The sequence below is a fragment of the Anopheles coluzzii genome, chromosome 3 (genome assembly GCF_943734685.1).
Source record: "Anopheles coluzzii chromosome 3, AcolN3, whole genome shotgun sequence".
Taxonomy (NCBI): Eukaryota; Metazoa; Arthropoda; class Insecta; order Diptera; family Culicidae; genus Anopheles; species Anopheles coluzzii.
In genome coordinates, this window is record NC_064671.1 from 30,489,184 (window position 1) to 30,511,672 (window position 22,489).

At 44.2% G+C, this 22,489-nt stretch overlaps 1 protein-coding gene across 1 annotated transcript in view; it reads left to right on the forward strand.

Moving 5' to 3' along the window:
- Positions 1-22,489, forward strand: part of LOC120958176 (uncharacterized) — a 102,855-nt gene that overhangs the window by 21,114 nt on the left and 59,252 nt on the right. Inside the window, exon 2 of the mRNA XM_040380789.2 lies at positions 1,832-2,601. Within this exon, the coding sequence (XP_040236723.2) occupies positions 2,428-2,601 (174 nt within the window). The 5' untranslated portion in view covers positions 1,832-2,427. The remainder of the gene's footprint in view (positions 1-1,831; positions 2,602-22,489) is intronic.

Here is a 22,489-nt window from a genome sequence, read left to right on the forward strand (position 1 = left end):
GTAGAATTTAAATAAATAAATAAGATATTTTTGGAAAAATGTCTTAAAAGTAGCTATTGATTATGATGATCTTGTTCACTTGGAACACTTTATTGCACCCACTGAATTCAACGCTGAAATTCTTAAATTCTCCAAAAATAGATCAATCTTCACTTCTGCGCTAGCTCAAAAATACTGTCAAGACATTATTACTCCTCCATTTCCCCCGTGATACCGGTGTGCTATTTATGGAATGGTTCAATCACACGACCTGAAAGCTCATTTTGTCAAACTACATAAATTATGAAATCCCATTCCAGCAGTACTCCACCACCACGCTCTCCCGACAAGATCAAACAGCGGCTGGCTCAGGCTCTTTCAAAATTGTAATCATTCTTTTGCCACGAGCAAAACCGAGAACCTTTTGACGCAACAGCACTTCATCACCATTGAAGTTTGTACAGGTTCGGTTTTTGCATATTTCTTTTCATTTTTTCGCACAGACTCTTCACTCAAAACACGAAACACGTAGTCCGGACGGTCTCCCGCGTGGAAGCACTTCAAGCAGCCAGTAGTGCCAGCACTCGAACGTCCAACCGGTCGGAGATAACAACATCCAAAAGGGCTCTATTTCGATGCTAATGAAGATTTACCTATTTTTGACCTTCGGCAGTCCTTTGCGAACCGCTTTGGCGCGAGAAGGTCAACGAACAACCGTCGCTTGAGCAACGGTTAAATTAAATCCACCGACGAGACGGCGGGCGTCAAGATTGAAAAGAAAACAATCATGGGAATGGAAAAACTTGCTCCTGTCCCGTGACGGTGTGGAGCCGAGCACTGAAAGCGTTCAGCGCAGTAGTAATCTGATAGTTTTTCTTTCTATCTTTTTTTTTCTTTGGCACCAAACCATTGCCGAGGATTGCAAAATATTATCCAAAGAAAAGTGAAACCAAAAAAACAACGACACCGAACCATTCGGAAGGAAGGAACTTAGGAGTCGAGTGACTTGTTCAAAAGTGGCAACGAAAACTATCGCACTGTGAGGAAAAAGCAAGAGGGCTTCATAAAGTTATGAAAATGATATACACAGACCACAGGCAAGGCTTCTTGCCATCGAGGAAGAACTGTAGAACGAGACAAGACACAGTGTCATTTGACGTTTACTGCAGTACAAATATGTGTGTGTGTATGTGTGTTTTACAACGGCACGTATGGGGCTTCGTGTCGCTCCCGGTACGTGGTTTGGAACAATAATTCCAACAGTTCAAAGTTGTTGTAGTAACGAGGAACATACAAAAAAAGGCGAAGGGAAAACAACATTTTCCACTAAACACACACACACATACAAGACAACAAACTCCATCCGAAGAAGAAGTGTTGTCTTTTTTGCTAATATGACGGTGGTGAAAGTGTCGCAGAATGTCCGAGTGAAAATCAATACACTGCGAAATTTTGAAACCTTTGACAGCATCAGTGGGCAACGTGGAAGTGGATTGGCAGAGTGTAGTGTACGTGGTGTAATGGTGACGGTGAAAACCCCGATTTTTTCGACGTAGGGTCGCTTTTCGCTGCAGCTCCATAAAGTTGCGGGACAGAAAGCGTGTGCGGAGTAAATGGTTTTTGGAGCTGTTTCTTGCCAGTGTGCCAGGGCGTGCGAGTTTTAAGCGATAGCGTAGCGTCTTCGTGCCCAGTGTGTTATTTCAGTGCTCTTGAAGTGTTTTCATTAGGGAAAGGACATATTTTTCGAACGTATTTACGATGTTTTTAAAGACATTTTTTAAATCCTTCCATTTAAAGCCAAGTTGGTAGAACTATTTAATTGTGTTACCTTTATCCACACCTTTCTTTACAGTACATCAGGTCTGTACAGTAGCACCAAGCACAAGGGGCAAGCAGTGTTGGAAGTGTTGGTAGTGGCAATGTGTGGCAAAGTATCAGCACGATGAATTCGATCGCACCATAGGCGTGGAAAGGTTAAAATAATTGCTGTGAAAATGTGATATTATTTCCGCAAACGAATCGTCGGTTCGAAGCGAAAGGTGTAAGATTTGGTTCCAAGTGTGTTTTTGTGTGTCTATGTGGTCATTCTTCACTATTCAAAATTTTGGTGTTTCCTCCCAGTACTCCATCACGATCCAGTGCACGGTCATAACCTCGCAATAGTTTAACATCATCGCTGTGAATGATTTTTGTTGCCGTCATCCAAGCCCCAAGAACTGGAAGCTCTGTGATGCTGTGAAGGGAGCCGACACACGCACGCTATTTCCTGAAGTTTGCAAGTGCAAGTCTTCTTTCCGTTCCCTTCTCCACATCAATCGATGTTCCTTCCGGTCCTTATTTCCTCAAACGAGTAAAAAAAAGGTTGTGAATCAAGTGCAACGAACGCGTGTCTCACGAAGCACCTCAAAGCTCTCCTGTCTATTCCCCGGTTTGTACATTCCGACACAAATGTTTGCCACCTCCGTGACGCTCGCGATTGCAAACGGACGACCGACGACGGCGACGACCACCATGATGGACCGGACCGAGTATGTGCTGGGCCTGAACAAACATCGCAACCTGGGCCCAACCGGACTGGACAAGACCACGATGGCAGCCCTGGCCACTAGCGGCAAGTTTATGGTAAGTGGCTGAGTATATTAGCGCCTTTTCCCCTTTTCCAATCAATCATTCACAGCTACTCTGTTACAATTTAACTTCGCTGAAATGTGTGTATTACTTTAAAGCTAAATGCTGAAATCTGATACAACCGATCTGCTGTGGACCACTATCACGATGAAAGCACACCATTGACGACTTAAACTGCGCTTAGCACCCAATGTCAGGCGCAATTAATAACGCATTTGCAAACGCATGATCGTTGGTTCCTGCTATCAAAGAGCCTACGGCTTGCACCTTCGGCAACGGTTCGTTTGCAAAACGATCGTGCTGTAAAGTGGGAAACCTGACCATAAATTATTCCCATTTTGTCTCACCAACACGTGAGCAAAGCTTGCGATCGTGGTACACAACATACAGCGATTAGTTTCCATTCACACCGGCCACGAGCATGATATCACGATTCTAAACGCGTTTCGTGTCACCTAAACACTCATCGCGTCACACCGATCGCCAAAACACTTTCACCTCAAAACAGGGCCACAAGCTGGGGCCCCTTTTTTTGCTTTACATTGGCGATTGAACCAATTAATAAATTATCTTTCTATGCGGGCATGTAATCTTGTCACATAAATTACAACGACACGAACGGAGGCCGACTTCCCGACATCTTCCCCCGCCCGGCCGCCCGCCATGAAGGTGTGTTGCGTAGCGCCTGCTGGCTTTTCATGCTGTCGTTGGGAAGGAAAAGGCTGCAGCAGATTGAAGATAAGAGGTTGGTAGTGTTTTGGTGGTTTCTTTTCCTGGTACTTGGTTGGATTATGGTTTTGGCAGGGAGAGTATTGGATAAAGCTCGGCGGAGAAGTTTATCGATTTTCTGTGCTGAAGAGATCTTATTGAAGAATCTTTTTTTTTTACTATTGGGAAGAACGTTTGTTTATATCATATAGCTTGTTTGAATGGTTTGAATGAATAAGTTGGATCAATTGTCCAATGCTTGTCCTTTCAATCAATTATTGGTGTGCTGTAAAGTCTATGTAATCTACAGATTCTTCAAGATTATCTGTTTCGCCTAAATATTACCTAGATTTTCTAAGCTATAACTTCATGCTGATGTCAAAAGATGCCATATTTAAACACTTGAATGCTCCACTGTAACTCGTTACGTTAGTTTCTCTAAGAAAAGTTTCCCCTCAAATCTTCATTTTATATCAAGGTTCACCGTACAGACACTAAGCTGAGCTTCCCAGAAAACATGCTGTAAGATTCTTAAGCATCTCTTTCATGCTGTCCATTTTACGCACGATGTCAACATAAAGAATCCTTCCCTGCCCCAAGATCTTGTTGTGTATTGCTCTGAATATCTATCAAGGTCATCTGAAAATATCCATAAGAAGATATCGTTATTATTACGCTTCTTGGAACAGCTCCGTTAGAAGAACGAAGATGTCTTTTGCAATAAAATACAGAGATATTTTCAAGATCATGATCCTACACACCTGGGCCTTTCCATATCAAGAATTTGTGTCTCCGTAGCGAGTTATGTGTTTAAAGTTAGGGGGCTTGGAATGGTTACAGATTCATAGGAACAACCTACAACCCCGTACCACCTCCTTCCTTAGGTTGAAGAGGTGTAACCCAGCTGCAAACATTTTCCTTTAATAATCTATTAATAACCATAAACAAGCCTTGCATCCGGTGCCCACGTATGGTAACATTCTGTCAAGAAAGGGTCACCAGCAGAGCTCCTTCAAGAAACGCACACAGTGGGAGTGGGGGACCTTTTTCCGTGCGTTCCAGTCTATGGTTTTCCTTCGGCATGTCATGCCAGGCCATTTTGATCCTTTGGCCGAAAATGGCCTACTAAGAAACAGCACACCATGGTATGGGTGTGGAAGCATACGGCTGAATGTTGAAACCTTTTCTTCCAAATGGGAAGGCGAGCCGTTCCCTTTTCCCTACAGCTTCCAGCTGGCAACACGTTTCCGATGTGTGAAGATTCGGCAAGCAGTCAATCCAAATAGCTTCCCATCATCCTTTTTCCCCACCCGCTCGGTTGGGAGATTGTGATAGGTTTCCTATTCGAAAAAAAGAGCAGGAATAGCAGCGTGGAAGAAAAGAGCCAAATAAATAGCTTACCCAGACGGTACCGTCCAATTTTTGCCCAGACTGGTTCGCATGAAATTATCATAAGCTGACTGGTGAACTTCCCGGTCTCTGGCCTCGGTGTACCGTACCCTAGACTACGGTGTACGTGCCAGTCCATACGTATTATCAGATTTGGTTCCTATCGGGGCAAATGGTGAAAGAAACCCTATACCATACGGAACACACACACGCACACATAGGGGTGTTTTCATAGGGGCTCGGGGATGGAAAAGCTCCTATCTGGGAAAAGCTCGGCCTTATTTTTGCACTCGTTGGAAATCCTTTGGCGTGATTGCTTGAGCTGAGAGTGACGTGAAGAGCGGGTGATTAGTAGGAGCAGCATAATCCTGTCTCGATGCAGGTTGGTCAGTGTCTCTGTATGTGTGTCTGTGCACAGACAGACAGATATACAACTGTCAGAATAGACAGCAATGCAAGGGAGATGGGAGCAATAATCAGAACATCGGAACTGCTGGAAGGTGTAGTGATTGCATTTGCAGACCATCTGCCTGAAGATTCTCATGAACCATTCATTGGTTGCCTCGTGCGATGGCATGAGCATCACAACAGACAGCAGAGTTTTGGGGGCATTGTTTGAGTTTGAGCTGGAGAAATAAATACTTCAATCTGAACATTCCGAGTCGGTTAAGAACAATAAAGCAAAGTGAAAGTTTCTCCCCCCCCCCCCCCTCCCATCAATATCCAGATGTGGGATTGCGATTACTGCGGAAATACCCATATATGCGGGTGTTTTGTATTCATATTGTGATGCGAGGAACTGAGGGAATAGGTGCTGTGGAGAAAACTTCTCCACAATAATCGGTGAATGATCTGCCCTTATTTGTCTTGAGTGTCACAATCAGAAAATGATTTATGTTTTTCAATTATTATAAAAGAACGACAGGGAAGATCTTTAGTATTGAAGATGCAATGACTCGTACACTGGATTTTGACAAGTTTTGTTCAACATAAGCCTTTATCTCTACTTCGTCAGTGAAAGGAAAGGAGATTTGATACTTCTCTACACAATACACCATTTGTTCGCTTTCCTGCACATTACATTAGAACTCATCCTGTACAAAGTTCATTGCGACCAACTTGCTCTTCCATTGGCTCATTTATTTAAGCATTGTTAACATTGTTTTCTCTATCTTATCCCGCAAACTTGTACGGCTTGTAATTAAGAACTTTAAATCGTGCCCCCAACAGACATCCCATTTTTGGAGCGAATTAAGATGAAATGTTTTCTCTCCATTTCTCTCCCGTTTCAAACTTATCGAAGCAGGAAGTACATATGGGTTTGAGTGCATTCTTATCGAACTGCTTCACTCGGACTCGGAGCGAAGGACCAACTGCATCAAACCCAAGCAAGGGGAGGCACGGGCAGGAATACTTTTCTAAGTGGTATACATTAATTTCCCCCTAAACACATCTCGCAGCCAAGGCAGATTGTACTCTGCACTATCTGCCAGCTGGTCAGCTCTGAGGTAGTGCCAGCTGGTTTGATCATGTTTTTTTTATGTCTTCCGATATAATTACCTATCTAAACTCTCACTCCAAACACCCTGCGCGCACTGTACAGGAGAGAGAGACATAGAACAGAGAATTCAGAAAGGCAACCGTAGTAGAATGCTTTCTCCAAAAAGAATGGAATGCTGTGCGATAAGTAAAACGGGTGGGTGGCGGATAAACGGTCGCCCGTGCTCCCCCGATATGGCCCCGATAAATCAACCCTAATTAATGGAGATACTTAAGCATGATGTCGGCTTTATGATGGAGTGCTGGCGTTCGCTTACTGGGAAGCGAACGCAGAAGCAGAAATAAATCAAATTCATTCAATAAATGGTACGTTTCGCGGTGACGTTTAAATGTGCCCCATGTGCCGAGTGGAATGTGAAGCAGCGTAGTAGCGCGTACTGTAAATTAATTGTCAACAGCATGGCGCATTTCAGTGTTGCTGAAGGTCACTGATTTAAAGTAGCGTTTTCTTCTCATTGATCTGTTAAAGTCACTTCTTTGGAGGAGGTTTTTGCCTCGTTCAATCACAAACATCCTTCACGCAATGGCAACACTTTTAGGCGTCCCGTCTTTTTGCACATCACCTTACATAGCGCCGTGTGTTCAGTGCTAAGTTGTTGAGTGGTGTCCGTTCCGGTCACTAAATGGACCATCATGCCCACTCTTTCCAAGGTGAAAAAGCGAAGTTAATGGACGTTTTAATTGAAACGACCACACTTAAACAGGATCGCTTAGGCGCACCGCTCGAGCACGGTTTGTATATGGTGGCTTGAGCATGGCAGCGATGCACTCCGGGTGCACAACTGACTCGCCTGAGTGTGAGTGATTAGCAGCTAGCCCGTTGCACGTGAGAATATGATTTATGATGAATCACCACCAGGGCAGCGTTTGGAGGGAATTGCATCACACGATCCGAACGCGTGCAGCGTGACAATTTGTTACCCGTCACGGAGGTGATTCGTTTGCTTTTTTTTTTCTTGCAAATTAGTTAAGTGTCAAAAAGTGTGAAGAATGGACACCTCAAAAGAGATGGCTACGCACACACACGCTCTGCTCTGACGGGACATTGCTCAAAGTCAGCAATGCCTGTGTAGCCGGAAAGGTGTAAACATCAGAAAGGGTAACAAAAAAGGAGGCTTGAAAAAAAGTCATTTATTTTAATATGATTTTGTTTGCGGCAGGGTGCGAAGAATAACTGCGGACCAAGTTCACCTCCCCCCCCACCATAAAGTGGTAAGCATTTATTTTTGAATAATTAAAGCCTGCCCTCAGCACGCTGTAATGCTTCTTCCTCTGCTGAAGAAGTAATTATGTTCCGGCTGTAACTAGCCCCGGAAGCTGGGGACTGGAAAAGTGTGAATCAGTTTTTTTGTTGTAATTAAAATCAACCGTTTTCATTATTTATTTCACCTTGTTGACCCTCATATATCTTCTTGCCATTTTGGGTGAAAGGGTTTAATGTCTTGCAATATTATGAAATCATGGAAAAATTGCTCGATCGTCAAAAACATTACCTATTTTTTTAGAATTTTAATAAAAACTGACTAATGTTTTCCTTGATAAACGAGAAAAGTTTCCTTAATTAAATGTTCCAAACTAATTTACATTCATGTTTAACCTAATCATATGATCCAGTTTCCACCAACAACCAGTGTGTGTATGCTTGATGAAGGCAAACTTTGCACAAGATCAACAATTGCACCCAATAATGCAATTCGCTGATTCTGTGCAGCGAAAATTGCATTACGCTGACAGCATTCCTTCCATCAACCGCTACGATGCTGACTCTTGGCATGGCTTGGAACCAACACTGTGAAATGCAGCCCCCCCCCCCCCGGTCCGTTCATTTTGCCGTAAACTTTGCCAAAGCACTTGAATTAAATTCAATTGTTCTGCGCTCGAACAGTGACCTCCCGCCGCGCAACGGCTACAATGGAACGGCCTCTTTTAGTCACGCATTTAAGTAACGAACCCAACCAGAAGGGCCATCAGTTTGATTTGCATGCTGACGGGCGAGTGAAGCAGAACGAAACGCTCGTACGTGGCAGTACGCGGCACACCGGCTGCGATGGTGCGTTATTCTTACAGTAAACAAATTACACAATTTCACTCGAAAGGACAAAAGTTCGTTCGAGCTGTCTGCTCTTTGCGCTCGTTACTTTCACCAGGCACGTGAGGTGGGGCGAAATATGGTTCACTAGCGTCGTGCATCCTTCGTGCGCATCACGACGACGACGACCCACAGGACGATTCGGTTGCATCTTTTCCGGGCCGTTGCATCCTGCCACTGCGGTGTGTAATGGTGGAGTAATATATTCTCCGCTCGCTCGGCGCTGGAGTTTATTTATTGTCCTGGCGGGAACGACGATATGGGTCGCCAGGGTTTCCACCGGTGCGGAAAATTTATGTTTCCTTTTTCCGTCACTGGTGCAGGTCGGAGCGGAGGTAGGTAAAATAATTTCAAGTAGTTCAAGCATTCCGTTCAGCCGCACGCTTTCTCGAGCGCATGGAGCGACGGATCAAGTGCTGGCAAGCATTTAAACTATGTTGAGCTGAGTAAAATATTTACCTTTAAAAACAAATGCCCTTGCTTTAAGCATATTTTCTGCATCGAATTTTCAACGCTATCCTGCACGTCAATGTCCCTGCTCTCGAATTCCACCACCGACTTTGATCGATGGCTTTTCCACCAAGACATCTTTGTACCGAGCGGTGAAAGCTGCTAATTTGAAAAGATTAACCTGCTCCGCTATCCAATTAATTAAGTAAATTAAATTTTCCCTTCACTCAACAGTGCAAGGGAAAATGTTTACTCCCTAAAGGAATTGATTTACTATAGCCACTGCAATATTTCCGCGAAAGCAGTACCGGGAACCCACCTGATCCTCTCAGCCTTCGACGCACTCGAACGGATTGTGCACAGTACTTGGAGTAAATAGGGAAAGCGATTTTTCGCTCGGCCTTTGAGCGATCGAGAAAAACACTTTCCACCACTTTTAGAAGGACGCTGATGGAACGATCCACAGTCCGCAGGTTTGCAGTTCGCGCGATGACGATGTTGACGGTTGGAAATTCATTTGCCAACGATGAATGCCGCGCGCAAACCGGCCGTTAGGTTGGCGATGATAAATTTTTGCCATCCGTTCCGTTCTTGATGCTGGTCAGCCTGGCGGAAATGGGGAAAGACAAGGAGGGGGGGGGGGATGTGCGTGCCGGCTTTCAACGCACTCAAATAATCGCTCGGCATCGCCGGGCGAACCGGTCCGCGCCGGGTGGAGTTGGAAAGTGTTCAGTGAAGTGGCGATGATGGATCGTGAGTCCGGTCCATCAACACCCGCCGGATTCTGGTGAAATGGAATCCATTAAATGGTAGTTTTTGAGACAGCTTCCCAACCCTCCCCCTGGGGAAGCCAGTATTGTCGTCAGCTGTGTTGCCGTGCCGGGAGACACAGATGGAACAACAGCACAGCAGTTGGAAAATGCTTGGACGTGAGAATAGAATGTGCCGAGCAAAAAAAGGGAGGCTGCATTTCACGGGATTTAAAGGCGTTTCATCGCTGGCAATAATGTTTTGCAGGCTGCAGAAATTTTACATGATGCGTGCATTATTCTTCTAACATGATCAGAACGTGAAAATGGGATGGACATTTAATTTATACCATACATTTGTGTATAAACAAGCTGAAATATATATTTAACAAATCATTTCACGATAGATCATTGAATTCATCAATGGATAAACGTAACTGCTTATCAAGTAGAACCTTTGAAATCGATTTGATAATAATTTTCTCCTAGTTTTACACATTATAAACACAACAATTTAATGTTTATTTTCGCTCAACCTCTGCGTACATCTTAGGTCTTCAGTTTTGGACTAATTATGTCAAATTATGCCTTCAATGAACCAATTTTTGAGTTGTTGTCATAATGTTTTTCCCTTTTTCCGTTCTTTGCTATGATAGTAAATCAATCTCCTTAGTTAGAATGTTTTATGCAGTACAAACAATATAATATATTCTATTAAAAACTCTAAATAACTCCTTTTTTGTGAAATTACACGTCAATCAAGTGAAATTCGTTCGATTTTTTATATAAGGTTGTGAAATGATAAAGAATGAGAAAAATAAGGATAAAGATAAAAAAGATATAGAAAAAAACAGATAACCATAGAGGAATATATAAAAAGGATAACCATATTGTTATACAAGATAATTATAGAATGACTTTAATAAAGAGCATAATACCTACTTAATCGCGAATAGATTAAATTTAACACCTGATTTGTTGATCAACTTTAATAAGGCTATCATGTTAAGAGGATTGCATGATTTCAGGCGTTTTGTCACGCGTGTAAGTGGCAGTGACGTGATGGGCGCAGGTTTCCTATTTATCATTAACCTTCTTTTAATCGTTCTTTTTTTGTATAAAACGCGTACTACACCTTGATCCTCGTGATAGATTACACGCGAATGTAATTAGCAAGGCTGATATGTTGGGGCAGATATTAAATCGACATGAAGTGTAGGCCGATAAAACAGAGGTATTCAATTGTCTTGTGATTGCTGTTCAAGTAGACTCGTTTATCTTGAGAATCACCATCGTGCGGAATCCCTTTTCTTTCTTCGCATTCTTGTTCCCTTTTGCCCATTGCGAATAGACTCGAAGCGTGTTGCAGCCGAACAAACGCAACAAATCCGTTAAACTATGCGTGTCTGGTGTGGCTATTTTCGTCACAGTCGTGGATTGAGTTGCACGACAACTTAATCGTGCCAGACGATGCCAGACGATCAAGCGATCTTGTTAGAATACGCGATCCTGCCTGAGCCTGATCGCACGCGCGCTAGAGATAGGGTTGAGTATTTAGTGGAATAATTCGCTTGCAAAAATTCTCTCACAATAGCCAACAAAAAAACAAAAGAGAGAGAGAAAAACAAACCCAAATAGCTTCACACCGTTTCATAAATCATCCACCAGCGCAGGCAGCAGCCACATGTCTTGCAAATTTAGCATTAAAAATTCCCCTGCATCATTACTCACGCTTTGGGGATGGGGTGTTGCGTTCCTTCCACAATCGCCCTGCGCCGGGGCCTGATTTGTCAGACACGCCCGTCCTGCCTTTGCGCAATTGATCACTGTCGCCCGCGCAGTAACGAGACGAGCACGAGACGAGCAGTAACGTGTCGCCCTAGACGCAGTTGATTATGGAGAGCCGTGCATGTCCATTGCGCTGGTCCCGTGTTGAGCTGTGTACGAAAGGGCCAGTCGTCTGGAGCAGCCGTTTGATGGCGGATGGCAGAAGAGCCATTCTAGCAGCATGCTGGAAGAACGGAGGATGCAAAAAGCAAAATAACATTATTGCCAGCGTTCTGAATTGTAGATTTAAGTGCTTTTGAATTAAAAGTAGGCTTCAGATCGGGTCGATAAGTTAAGCGCTTGGACCATCAATGAGCGTACTTGCAGCGGTGGCCACGGGCGTGATCTCTATTTATCCTTGTTACGAGTGTCGAACTCAGAACGAACTACGGTCTTGGATTAATGCAACTTCTCAAGCGGCGTCCATGTGCAGTGAGTTGATTCTGATGAACCGCACCCATCCATCCATCCGTTTGCAGTGTGTCTCGCGATGCGACTGAGCCGAAAGATGACGGCGGAGATGACCGAGCAAGAAAGTTCCCGCCAAACGCCCGCGGGGACGATGGAGTCCACAGTGCGCCAGCCGCGAGGGAAGCGATTAATCAACCGACAATTAGTCTGCCTTGGAAGCAGCAATGCCTGTGTTTGCTTACGGTTCGGAATTATTAATTCAATCCAGCCTGCCGCAAAAGTAGCAAACATAAATTATAACAACAATGACAATCAAGGATGTGCACGGTTCGCGAGTACCAAACACATCCCCCCTTGCAACATGGGTACTGTTCAACCCTCGCTCCCTGCTTCCTTTTGAGAAATTCATTGCACGTCAGCGGAATCACTGGACGAAATGAAATAAATATTTATCGTTTCGATTGCTCCTTCCAATCCCATTCCCGCCCTCGCGGTGGACGGGTTCGATCCTTCGGACCAACACGGTGGACAATTGGAGCATGGTACAAGCGTGTAGCAGAAGAAGAAGAGCGCTCAATATCCAGCATGTCCTCAGAGAGAGAGAGAGAGAAAGAGAGTGTGTATGTTAGCTTTCCGGTGTTGTTCCCATAAATCATTGTGGGGGCTATATGTATGGAGGCGGACTGGCTGCAACGTTTCACTCGGACCGGGCCCTGGGTGTAAACATTCCCAGGACGTCGACAAATCAATTTTGTCCTGCAATAAACCGACCGACCGGCGGGATGGGTTCGGTGCTGGATGCTACGAACGCGATGCTAAACCCTCGACACGAATGGTTCCCAAAAGCTGGACCCAGCTGGGATGCAACGCGTGTGCAATATGGTTGCTATTGGGGCAGGTTATGGTCAGGGTGAAGTTCGGTCGGAGATTGAGCAGAATGAAACCGGGATTCCATGAATGGGAGAAACTTTATATAGTCCTTAAATTAATGTAACTACAGAAGTAGACAATCGGACAAGCGCACCCGGAATTCAGGACGTATATTGATATTAGTTGACAAAATTCTCAAATTATTGAGACATCTTTTGAATCATGAAAAACCTAATCTGTATTCCAACCCCGAAAATTCAAATGAGCCATTTCTTGTATGTGTTTATACTCAACATCAGTTCTTCACCTACCAATTACTTCAAGATCAATAATAAGTTATCTTAACTGCATTTATTGACCATATTTTGAGTATTTTATGTCTTTTACTTCACTTTAGAGCTTCACGCTTCAATTCAACTACGAACAATGTTTTAGAGAGTATGTTAATTCAACAATATTAATCCTAACTAATGATATAATCAGAATCAGAATTTTGAAAACTTACTTAAAACATACCAATTTTAACATGGAAATTGAATACCGCTTAAGGGAATTCGAGCCACTGTCGGATCCTATAATGAATGAAACTATAACTGAAAAATGTAACATCTAAGTATAAATCCCCTTCACAGATACGTCCAGAGCACAAACACTGGTCAGAACATTGCGTGGAACTCGCTTTCGCGACGGTAAAAAATGATGTGCCAGTGCTATTTTATGCTGTTCACATACTGCCTGACCGCCACACACATACACACAGGTGGACTGTATTAAATGACGATAAAAAAGGGCACCGGCTCTCTCCCCAGTGCAGGCATCGTAGAGACTGGATAAAGCATTATTATCGCTCCTCTCCGCTGCACAACGGTGTGATTTATGGATCCGTGACACGAAATATTGTCCATTACAGGCTGTAGCTTGAATTTATCGTTATTCTCTCGGCACTAAAAATAGCCTCTCCGTGTCGGTTTAATCGAAAACAAGTAAATATGATTGTGTCGTACAAGAGAAATAGATGCTCCTGCAACTAGCGAGTAAAAATCTGCTCCAAGAACAACATATTGAATTCTCTTGCAAGTGCGTAACCCCCGTCTACCTATAATCCAGAGCAATGGCAACATTGTGCACTACGAACACTACGGACGGTTCGACAGGCGTGCCAATACAGATGGATGCGTTCTTCGCACTCACGATTGCAATCAAAAATCAACGTTGCGTTCGTAGCACCCTGCTTCACAATTCTGTAGCTTCACCTTGTCCCGAACCCATCCCTACTACGTTGAGCAATCAGTCAGGAGAGCTGTCCGAATCGCGGGGCAATTTATACATCTGGCGCGCGCGCGCACACACGCCCGTTTCTTCACCAATCTCCAAAGGATGCCCGATATCCCGGAGCTTGAGCTCCAGATCCAGATCCAGGCGGCATGCATTTGCATAACTTACTGCATGTTTTGTTGCCATGTTCGAGACACGGAACACTTTTTGCCACCATCCCCAATGCCGTGTTTTTGTGCGTACGCAGTGTTCCTGGCTTCAGTGTGCTTCATAAATAAAAGAGGTCGAAGGAATACATAGCAGTAAGAAGCAGGTACAGAACAGAACGAAGTATTGGCTTCGCCTGCCACCATTAGCGTCATAATATCACACAGCAAAGGTGCAAAACGAAGAACTTTGGTGGTTGGTGCATTATTGTGGCCGTGCGAAGAATGCGCTTTGAAAAGGGAAAGCGCAGATCGCACCATAGCTGAATGGAAAAAAAGATCATCAATTGTGGTCGTGCCCCCAACAGCGGGACAGCAGTGGATGTTCTGCAACGTGAGGACCTCCCAAGGTATTATTAGAAATTGTTGCACGTGCAAGGGGTGCACAATCGAGGGAAGTTATTGCTATTGGAGTATTGCAGTGAAAAGCTGTTACATCCTTATTACGCTCGCTCGCAACGTGAATTCTTGCGAGTTTGCAATTCTATGACGCTTCTGGCTAGCGTCTAGCCTAGGTGTCCTTGGGGTCAAAGCGTTATAAAATAAAAACATGTCATGGAATGAGACTTGAAGCATTAAAAACACATAAAATAAGCACCCAACCATATCTAAATAATAATTTGCGCTAGTGATCATTAAATAAAGATATCTTTTTATGCGTGTGCGTTCCCTGCGCTCAGCTCCAATTGCATTTGCATATCCCATTTACCTTGGCCGCTTATAGCTCACTGCCAAACGCACATCAAATCATATTTGCCCCACCGGTGGCACGAAACATCAATAAAATGCAATCGCTGTCGTTGGCGGTGTTTAGTAACGGTATTGGTGAAATAGTTCCACAACTCTGCATGCATGGACCTGCTGCGAGCGCTCGACCACTGCGTTGTGTCAATTAATGTCCGTTTGGTTGGCGCTTCCTCGTCCCATGTTTGATGTCGCATGGCGAACGGCCACCGGCGACGCTGTTCAGGCAGGCATGATTAACTCGGGACCCATTTCTACTATCAACCTTATACCATTGCTGCATCGATGATTGATTTGCCTCGATGCATCGCTAAATTGATTACGGTTGACATCGCTTCCTGCTTGCCCCGGGGGGACGGGACGGGATCGGTTTGCAATATGTTGCAATCATTGCTTTTGCATCGCCAATTCAGTTGAGCAGAGGCGAGGGAGTCAAAGCGTCTTGAACGCGTTTGCGTGCCATTCCCAATGTTCGACTACCGCGCCTTTCGCGCGGAGATTTCGCTAATTGATGTGATGGTTCGATGGTGATGGTTGGCGTCTGCTCGTCAAGAACGCGCGCTCTCTGATGCAATCAAAGCTGCTTATGTAGAGGCAGCTCGCCTCTCGGCATTGCTAAGCAGCTTTCGTGTTTGTACAGAGCGCATTAGTTGACGCATTGGCACAAGGGGAGAGTTCAAAGTATCACACTTTTCTGCCCCGGCCAGATAAAGGACCAACTTCACTTCCCTTGCACGCAAATTGCAAGACCCGTTTGGTTCTGTGAGCGTTTGTCTACTTGAGCGTTGCTGCGCCGGCTGGGAGCATTTGTGTGTGAAATAGACGAGCCCGGATGCACTGTCAATACTTCTGGGAAATGGATTCTGTCGCTCGCCAGCCAACCAAGTAGCCAAGAGCTTGAAGACGCAAAGCAGCGTCGAGTGCACACAGGGGATGCACTCTGCAGCATCTAATAGCCGCAAATCCCTTGCAGCCACCGAACGCGTTGACCTAAATACATAAAAATTAACTGCTACAGATAAGCAGAATTTATGGAGTTAGATTTTTTTTTTTCGTTCGTTCAGTGCCTATGCTGCGCCCTGCTGCTGTTGGTGTTCGTGTCAGTGTTGTCTGCGTACCTCCGGTCTTCAGCCGTAGGGTCTTTCCGTACCCTCAAGTGGACTCGAGAGCGTGGTTCGACCCAAAACGCGCACACATATGGCTCTCCGGCGGTGAGGGAGATTTGTTTTCGCTTTCCGCTGTGTGTCTTGCTGCTGCTGCTGCTGTTGCTGTCGTTTAATGGGTTTGCGGGTTTGTCTTTTCTGTTCTGCTGCTGCTTCTTTGGCTTTTGTTGGAATGTAGCAGAGAGCATAGCTAAACGGCATTAGGCGTCTAAACCGAGTTACAAAGCGAACCATTTCAATGGTGCTTTCGTGCATCGCTTGTGCCCGGTTGTGTCAGAGGTCAATAATTGACCTGATTTGAGGGATGCACTTCTGGTGCTGTGTTTGTGTGCTGTTTGATGCATTGCATTGTGGAACGAAATTTGTGTTTGGTTGTTCTCTGTTGGGCAAGGGTGACAATGAATCAATCGATTAAATATTCGCCGATACAGATTGGTAGAGTGATTTTTGTGGAAGACCCACAAGCATGGATTGTTTCGTTGTTGTGAAAAATTTCGGAATACATCTTCAATTTCCAATAGTTTGTTCTCGTTTGCTCAAAATTAGTTAATATATTGTTGGAGAGGCAGTTGAACTAGCTTAAGAGACCTTTTTAACTTCGATTGCTAACAATTTATTATTAGAATACAGTAGGAACTAGATCCAGTACGATTTCCGACTCTTCAATTGCGATTCTAATTATATCTGGAAAAGCTGGTCATGTTGCAGAGACCTTTTTAACTCAAATATCTGTCTCAAGAGTTTAACACTAGAACCGCCGGACTTTTCAACCTTACTAAAACCGCCATATGGGACAATTTTGTCCCATTCGCTATGTGTAAATATTTAGACATGTTTATTATTTCCTAAGGATTTTCTTGTGGTAAAATAATTACTAAACTCCATAATTAGGTATAATAAATCTTTGTAAGACGACGAACCAGTGCTACTAATAAAATTGCGCTAGAGTGTACGGCAGAATGCTTTTATGGACTAGCCGGTTGAATATAGCGAAAACATAAGCACGTAGTAAGCAAGAGTAAAAGCACGTATGTAGTTAAATACTTTCGCGCACTTTTATTGTTCTATTCGTATTGACATGCCTTGTCACAAAATGCGTACACGCCAGTGCTGCCAGACTTGCAGAAGCACACCCCTCACTCGTTGACAGCAGGGATGCCAGCCATCACAATTAAATTTGGTTATGGGACAAAAATGTCCCATATGGCGGTTCTAGGATAAAAATGATTTTTTTTAAAGAACCATATGGAATACAATTATTTTTATTAGCGCATTCGAAAGATCGTTCAAAATAAATAAAAGTCAGAAAATTTCAATGGTTTGTCACGACGGCGAGCGGAATAACACCCCTTTTTCGAGTGCGATGGGACAAAAAAGTCCCATCGGCGGTTCTAGTGTTAAACCACATTAATTTGGTGATCTATAACTACGCAAGGGGTGGTCCCGTGATACAGTCGTCAACTCGAACGACACAATAACATGCCCGTCATGGGTTCATGGGTTCAAGCCCAGTATGAACCGTCCTCCCGTAGCAACGATTGACTATCCTGAATGAATTAAGTCTCGAAAGCCTGTATAGGCCGGCATGTCCGCGTAGGATGTTACGCCAAATAGAAGAAGAAGAAGAAGAACTACGCAAAGACATTGGCACCCCTTTTTTCAACCTATTCAGACCATCAGGAACATCGACCAAAATCTCATAAATTTAGGAGAAAAAGTGCGTATGTTCGCATTTTTCTATAAAATATATATTTATTATTGTTATTGCTTCCTTACAGAGCCTTCCATTTGGCACAATAAGTAAAAATATTCTCCATTTGTTTGTAGATCTTTATTAAACCTATTGACAGTGGACCAGTTGTGGACAAATGTAGCAGTTAATATTAATAACGCTGACTATAACGAGAACAGATCGTATAATAATCTCAACCCTTCAGCAAAGCTATGTCATCAAACAAACCAACTTCCCCAAAACAAATCACCACTCACGGTCACAGTGCTAATTAATGGTAATGTCTTATCATAAAACACACCACAAATACGGATGATATTATCGCACACAAATCAAAAACCAAACCCTAAAACTAACCACCTTACCAGAGCTAGATGAGAGAGAGAGAGAGAGAGAGAGACTAGCAATATTATTATCATCACTTAACCCTCTTCTAATGGTCCATCGTCTGCCGGAATGCTGTCCACAGCTCTAGCCATGAAACCGAGCAGTGTAAAAATCTGCCAACCATCATAAATGTCCTAAAGCGCCGAACCAACGGCCAACGGAGGAAATGGGAATGAATATTTTTCAAGCCAAAAAACCAAATGACGAAGGACCACCCAGCAACGTCCGCACAGAAGACCGTGGAGGCCGTAAAAGTATGAATTATTGCCTTTAAAACGGTTCTAACGCCTTCATTTTCAAATGGTTCGGACCCTTTATGAGGACACCTCGTCCCGGTATACCGCATTGCCAGACGTTTGCATGTGTTCTCTGTTTTATGGCTCGTGACAGAAAATAGTTGTTTTTGCCGCTTTTTTCTGGGATCGGATATTTGGCAACTTTGGTTACATCCGGCACTACTGTACAGGTACATTGCAGTAAGAAAACAAACATATTCTTCTCTTAAAAATAAAACACAGTATGAAATTGTTGATCAAACTATTGATCCGCTGTGCCTGAAATACGCCTCAAGACATTCTCCCTTTATCTTCTTCGTTTTGCAAGAAAAAAAACTGCTTACACTCGGCTCAATTAATTATAAAACACTTGAGATTGAGAAGCCCGACAGCAAATTAATCACTTCTTTTCACTTTCATTCGCGCGCGCTCGCGCTCCTTCCCCACAAACCAGCGAAGGGAAGCAGCCGCGGAACAGGAAGCACTGCTGTTGTTCCTTCCCCATCAAACTGAACTTCCTCCAGGCGGTCGCTTTGCTCCAGGTGTGCGTCGTTATCGTTTCTTAGCTCTCGGTTCTTGCATCGCTCGGATCCAAGAAATTCGCTCAACCTGTGCCGTTGCCATCCCTTTGCTTTGCTGCCCCATCGTGCCGATATGACCTTCACACGGGACGGTACACGGTGGACCCTCTCACCTTGTGACTTAATAAAGATTAATGATTGACTTGATGGCACGGTACCACCAGCTCGGATAACTATGCCCACCGGGATGTGCGATTAATTCAACCTAGATTCAAAGCGCGAGAGCAGCAGCGGAGACGGCAGTAGTGGCCAATACGCATCAATTTAGTCCTCACTTTACAACCACCGCGATGGGGCCCTCACAAGCAACGATGAGCGATGAATTGCTCGCATCGATATCGCATGTCTGCAATCGAGTTTTGCAAATGTTTTGTGAATATTAATGGGCGCATTGTGGTTTTTTGCATAAAAGAATAATGAGTTGTTTTACCGAGACGCACTGTGACGCTGCACGCTGGAAGGGATTGAATGGGAAGGGAAGCAAAATAAATGCTCGATGCTGCTTTGTTTGGTGTACGTTGTGCAGTGTTTTGTAAACATACATACATACTGAGGAGTTGCAACACGAGGAGACGATTGTGTGAATGGAGCACATTTAAGTAAAATAAATAGAGATAGTTGTTTCCATGTATACTTTTAAGCTTATTTTGATTGGTGTGTTGCATACATTTAGGCTGATATTTTCAAATTGATCTTTGTTAGTTTATAAATGCAATAAAATTAGCAGAAATACACATAAAAACAGCTTTAAACTGTCTTTCAAAATGGGAAATTGATTGCGATCCGTTTCTCTCCCCCCCGCCTCCCCACGAAGCACAACAGAACCATGAATGAGCCAAAGGTAGTGGCGATAAGTGATTTTACGATGTCAGCAGCAAACGCAAACGAGATGGAAAAGAAAACCCATCTTTACATCCTACCAAACCAGCCCGTCCCCACCCTGGATATTCATTCATGCATATAAAATCGCGACGTCATCGATCGTCGTTCCCACGTCGGACTGCGCTCTGGTACGCGCGTGACCGTTTCCCGCTCCTTGTTTGCCGCAGGAGCGCACGGAAGAAAGAAGCTGACTTGACTTTTCCCTCACTTCACTTGACACAGCCTCCGCCAGCTTCTCCTCCTTCCAGCGCACGGGAACAAATGCTCTGGCCATACTTTAAAACTGAAAATAATAAATGGATTAATGCTGTAACTGAAACCCACCATTTAACCCAGCACACCACGCGCCCGCGGCGCCATCCGCTGAAGGATCACTTTCCTGTCAAACACTCTCGCTGGCTCTCTCTCTCTCTCCTTCTCTGTCTTTACTTCCATTTAGCAGGCTGAAGTCATTTCCACGGGTACGCGCGTACGAACAACGGCCAACACAGCGCACCGACTTGATTGATGATGTTTGGTCAAGAAGAACGCGCCACAATTCGCGCATTTTGGATCGTGCTCGCAATGGGTCGCCCTCAATGGGGGTAAAGAGAGAGGATGTTGTTTATTTTCTTGCCCCTCATTTCCCCCATTTCCACCCGTCGCCTTTGGGGCGAATTTTGCAAATCCAACATAAAACACACACACAAAACCCGGGGTCCAGTTTTTGGGAGTGTTGATCCGGCTTTCTTTCAATTACGCACAGACATGAGGAGGGGGGATTGGAGTTTCTGCTTAGAATCTGCCATCTTTCATCACGCTCTTTGCAGTGAACAAAACCTAATCATGCGAGTGTGATGTGTGCATGTGTGTGTGTCATGAAGCTTCGTTCAATACACTGTTTACAGAAGCACAATTTTGGGGCAGAGGAACACGATTCGGAACCAGCCTTTGTCGTCCAAAAGTTAAGGGGTGCGTTTGTGAGGAGACAAAAACAGGAAGCCAAACATACAAGAGGGTAGTAATGGGTTTTCGGCAGGGCGATAATGTCACACCCCTCCCCCCTCCCCTTAGCAAAGTTAGGGAGGCTCGACGGGCTGAGCTATTTTCAGATTTCGCTCTCGTCATCGCGGTAGAGGAATTCAATTTTTTAAAGATTTATTTTCAACGCGTCATTGACGCTGTGTGTGATCTTAATCCAAGCGATCACACTTGCGAGTGACAGCGGGAACGGGTCGCATAAAAATAAAACAAATTCAGTAATGGATCGCATCCTCACATCCCCTTTCATTCATGTACGCCCTCTGCCCTGTTTTCCACCGTCGTCTTTAAATTCAATTTCTCACCTTTCACTGAAAAGTCATAGAAAAAAAAAACACACACACACAGTCTCAAAGCTAGGGTTGTGCGTAGGAGTTGGAAAAGCGAGGGAAGAAAGATGAAATTACATTTTTGTATGTATGTGTCGCATTTCCGTTCGATTCAAGCGGAATGATGAATGAATGGCTGTGAAGTGAAAATCCCGTTCCTTTTCCTTTTTTCCTGGTTTACCCCGAAAGCCGCCAAAGATGTAAGCGGTGGCAGCTTATGTTACACATTTTTGTTTTTGTCTGTTTGTTTGCATATGACACACCGACCGCCGAAAGCGAAACGATTTTTCACCTGCTGGGTTTTGAATGTTTTTAACCAACAAAACCGACGCGCTTTGTTTTTTTTTTTGCTGTTTCGCTACAAAGCGTTTGTAATATGGCTGCTTACGTCTATCAACGCGAACGCGACAGCAAAAGGGGCAATAAATTAGATGAAACAATCACACTAAGCCATAGGAATGTTTAGATAGTATGTAAAGTGCGCTTAAACTAAGCCCGGATTATGGGTGGTTGATGGTTGATTGAGCAGCGCGACGGCATAATGCGGAAGAAAAATTGCTTTGCACCGAACAGCACGGAAAGAAAGCGAAATAGGAAACAGAGGAAATGGCGAGATGAACCAAGCTTTGTTTTAAACATGATAAATAGTTATTGGAGTGATAATTTCAAATAAATACGAAAATAAATAAGACTATCGATCGTTCGTTTGGCTTATTGCATGACATCAGACGCGTTTAACATAAATTGCATACTTATAGGCGACACAGTTCTTGTATTTGGTACAAACTCCTTAAAGTATGCAATACACAAAACAAAATCAACTCAACAGCAAGCTGTTGATTTTGAACGTATCACACAATCATCAAACCGTGGTTCCTTGCGTTCTCGTGCAGAAAGGATTCCTTTCTGCAGCCCACAAATTATGATCCTTCCACCACAACCTCAGGTTCAGGAAATTAAGCAAATTAAGCTTCTTTCCTTGCCGGAAATATGGCACCCGGCAAACAGATTGTGCCTGCCGACGGTTCAACGATCAATGAAGCAGTCGTAAAACCCGTCCCCGAATCGTTCAATTGTTTCACAACCGCAACCGCCCTCCTGGCGTTGCTGGAAGGGGATTTTTGGCGAAAGGTATCCATCATTTGTCGGGCGTGTTAATTTTTGCCCCTCTCTCTCTCTCTCTCTCTCTTCATGGCGGCTCCACGTGGAGGAGGGGGGGGGGAGGGGGGGGAACA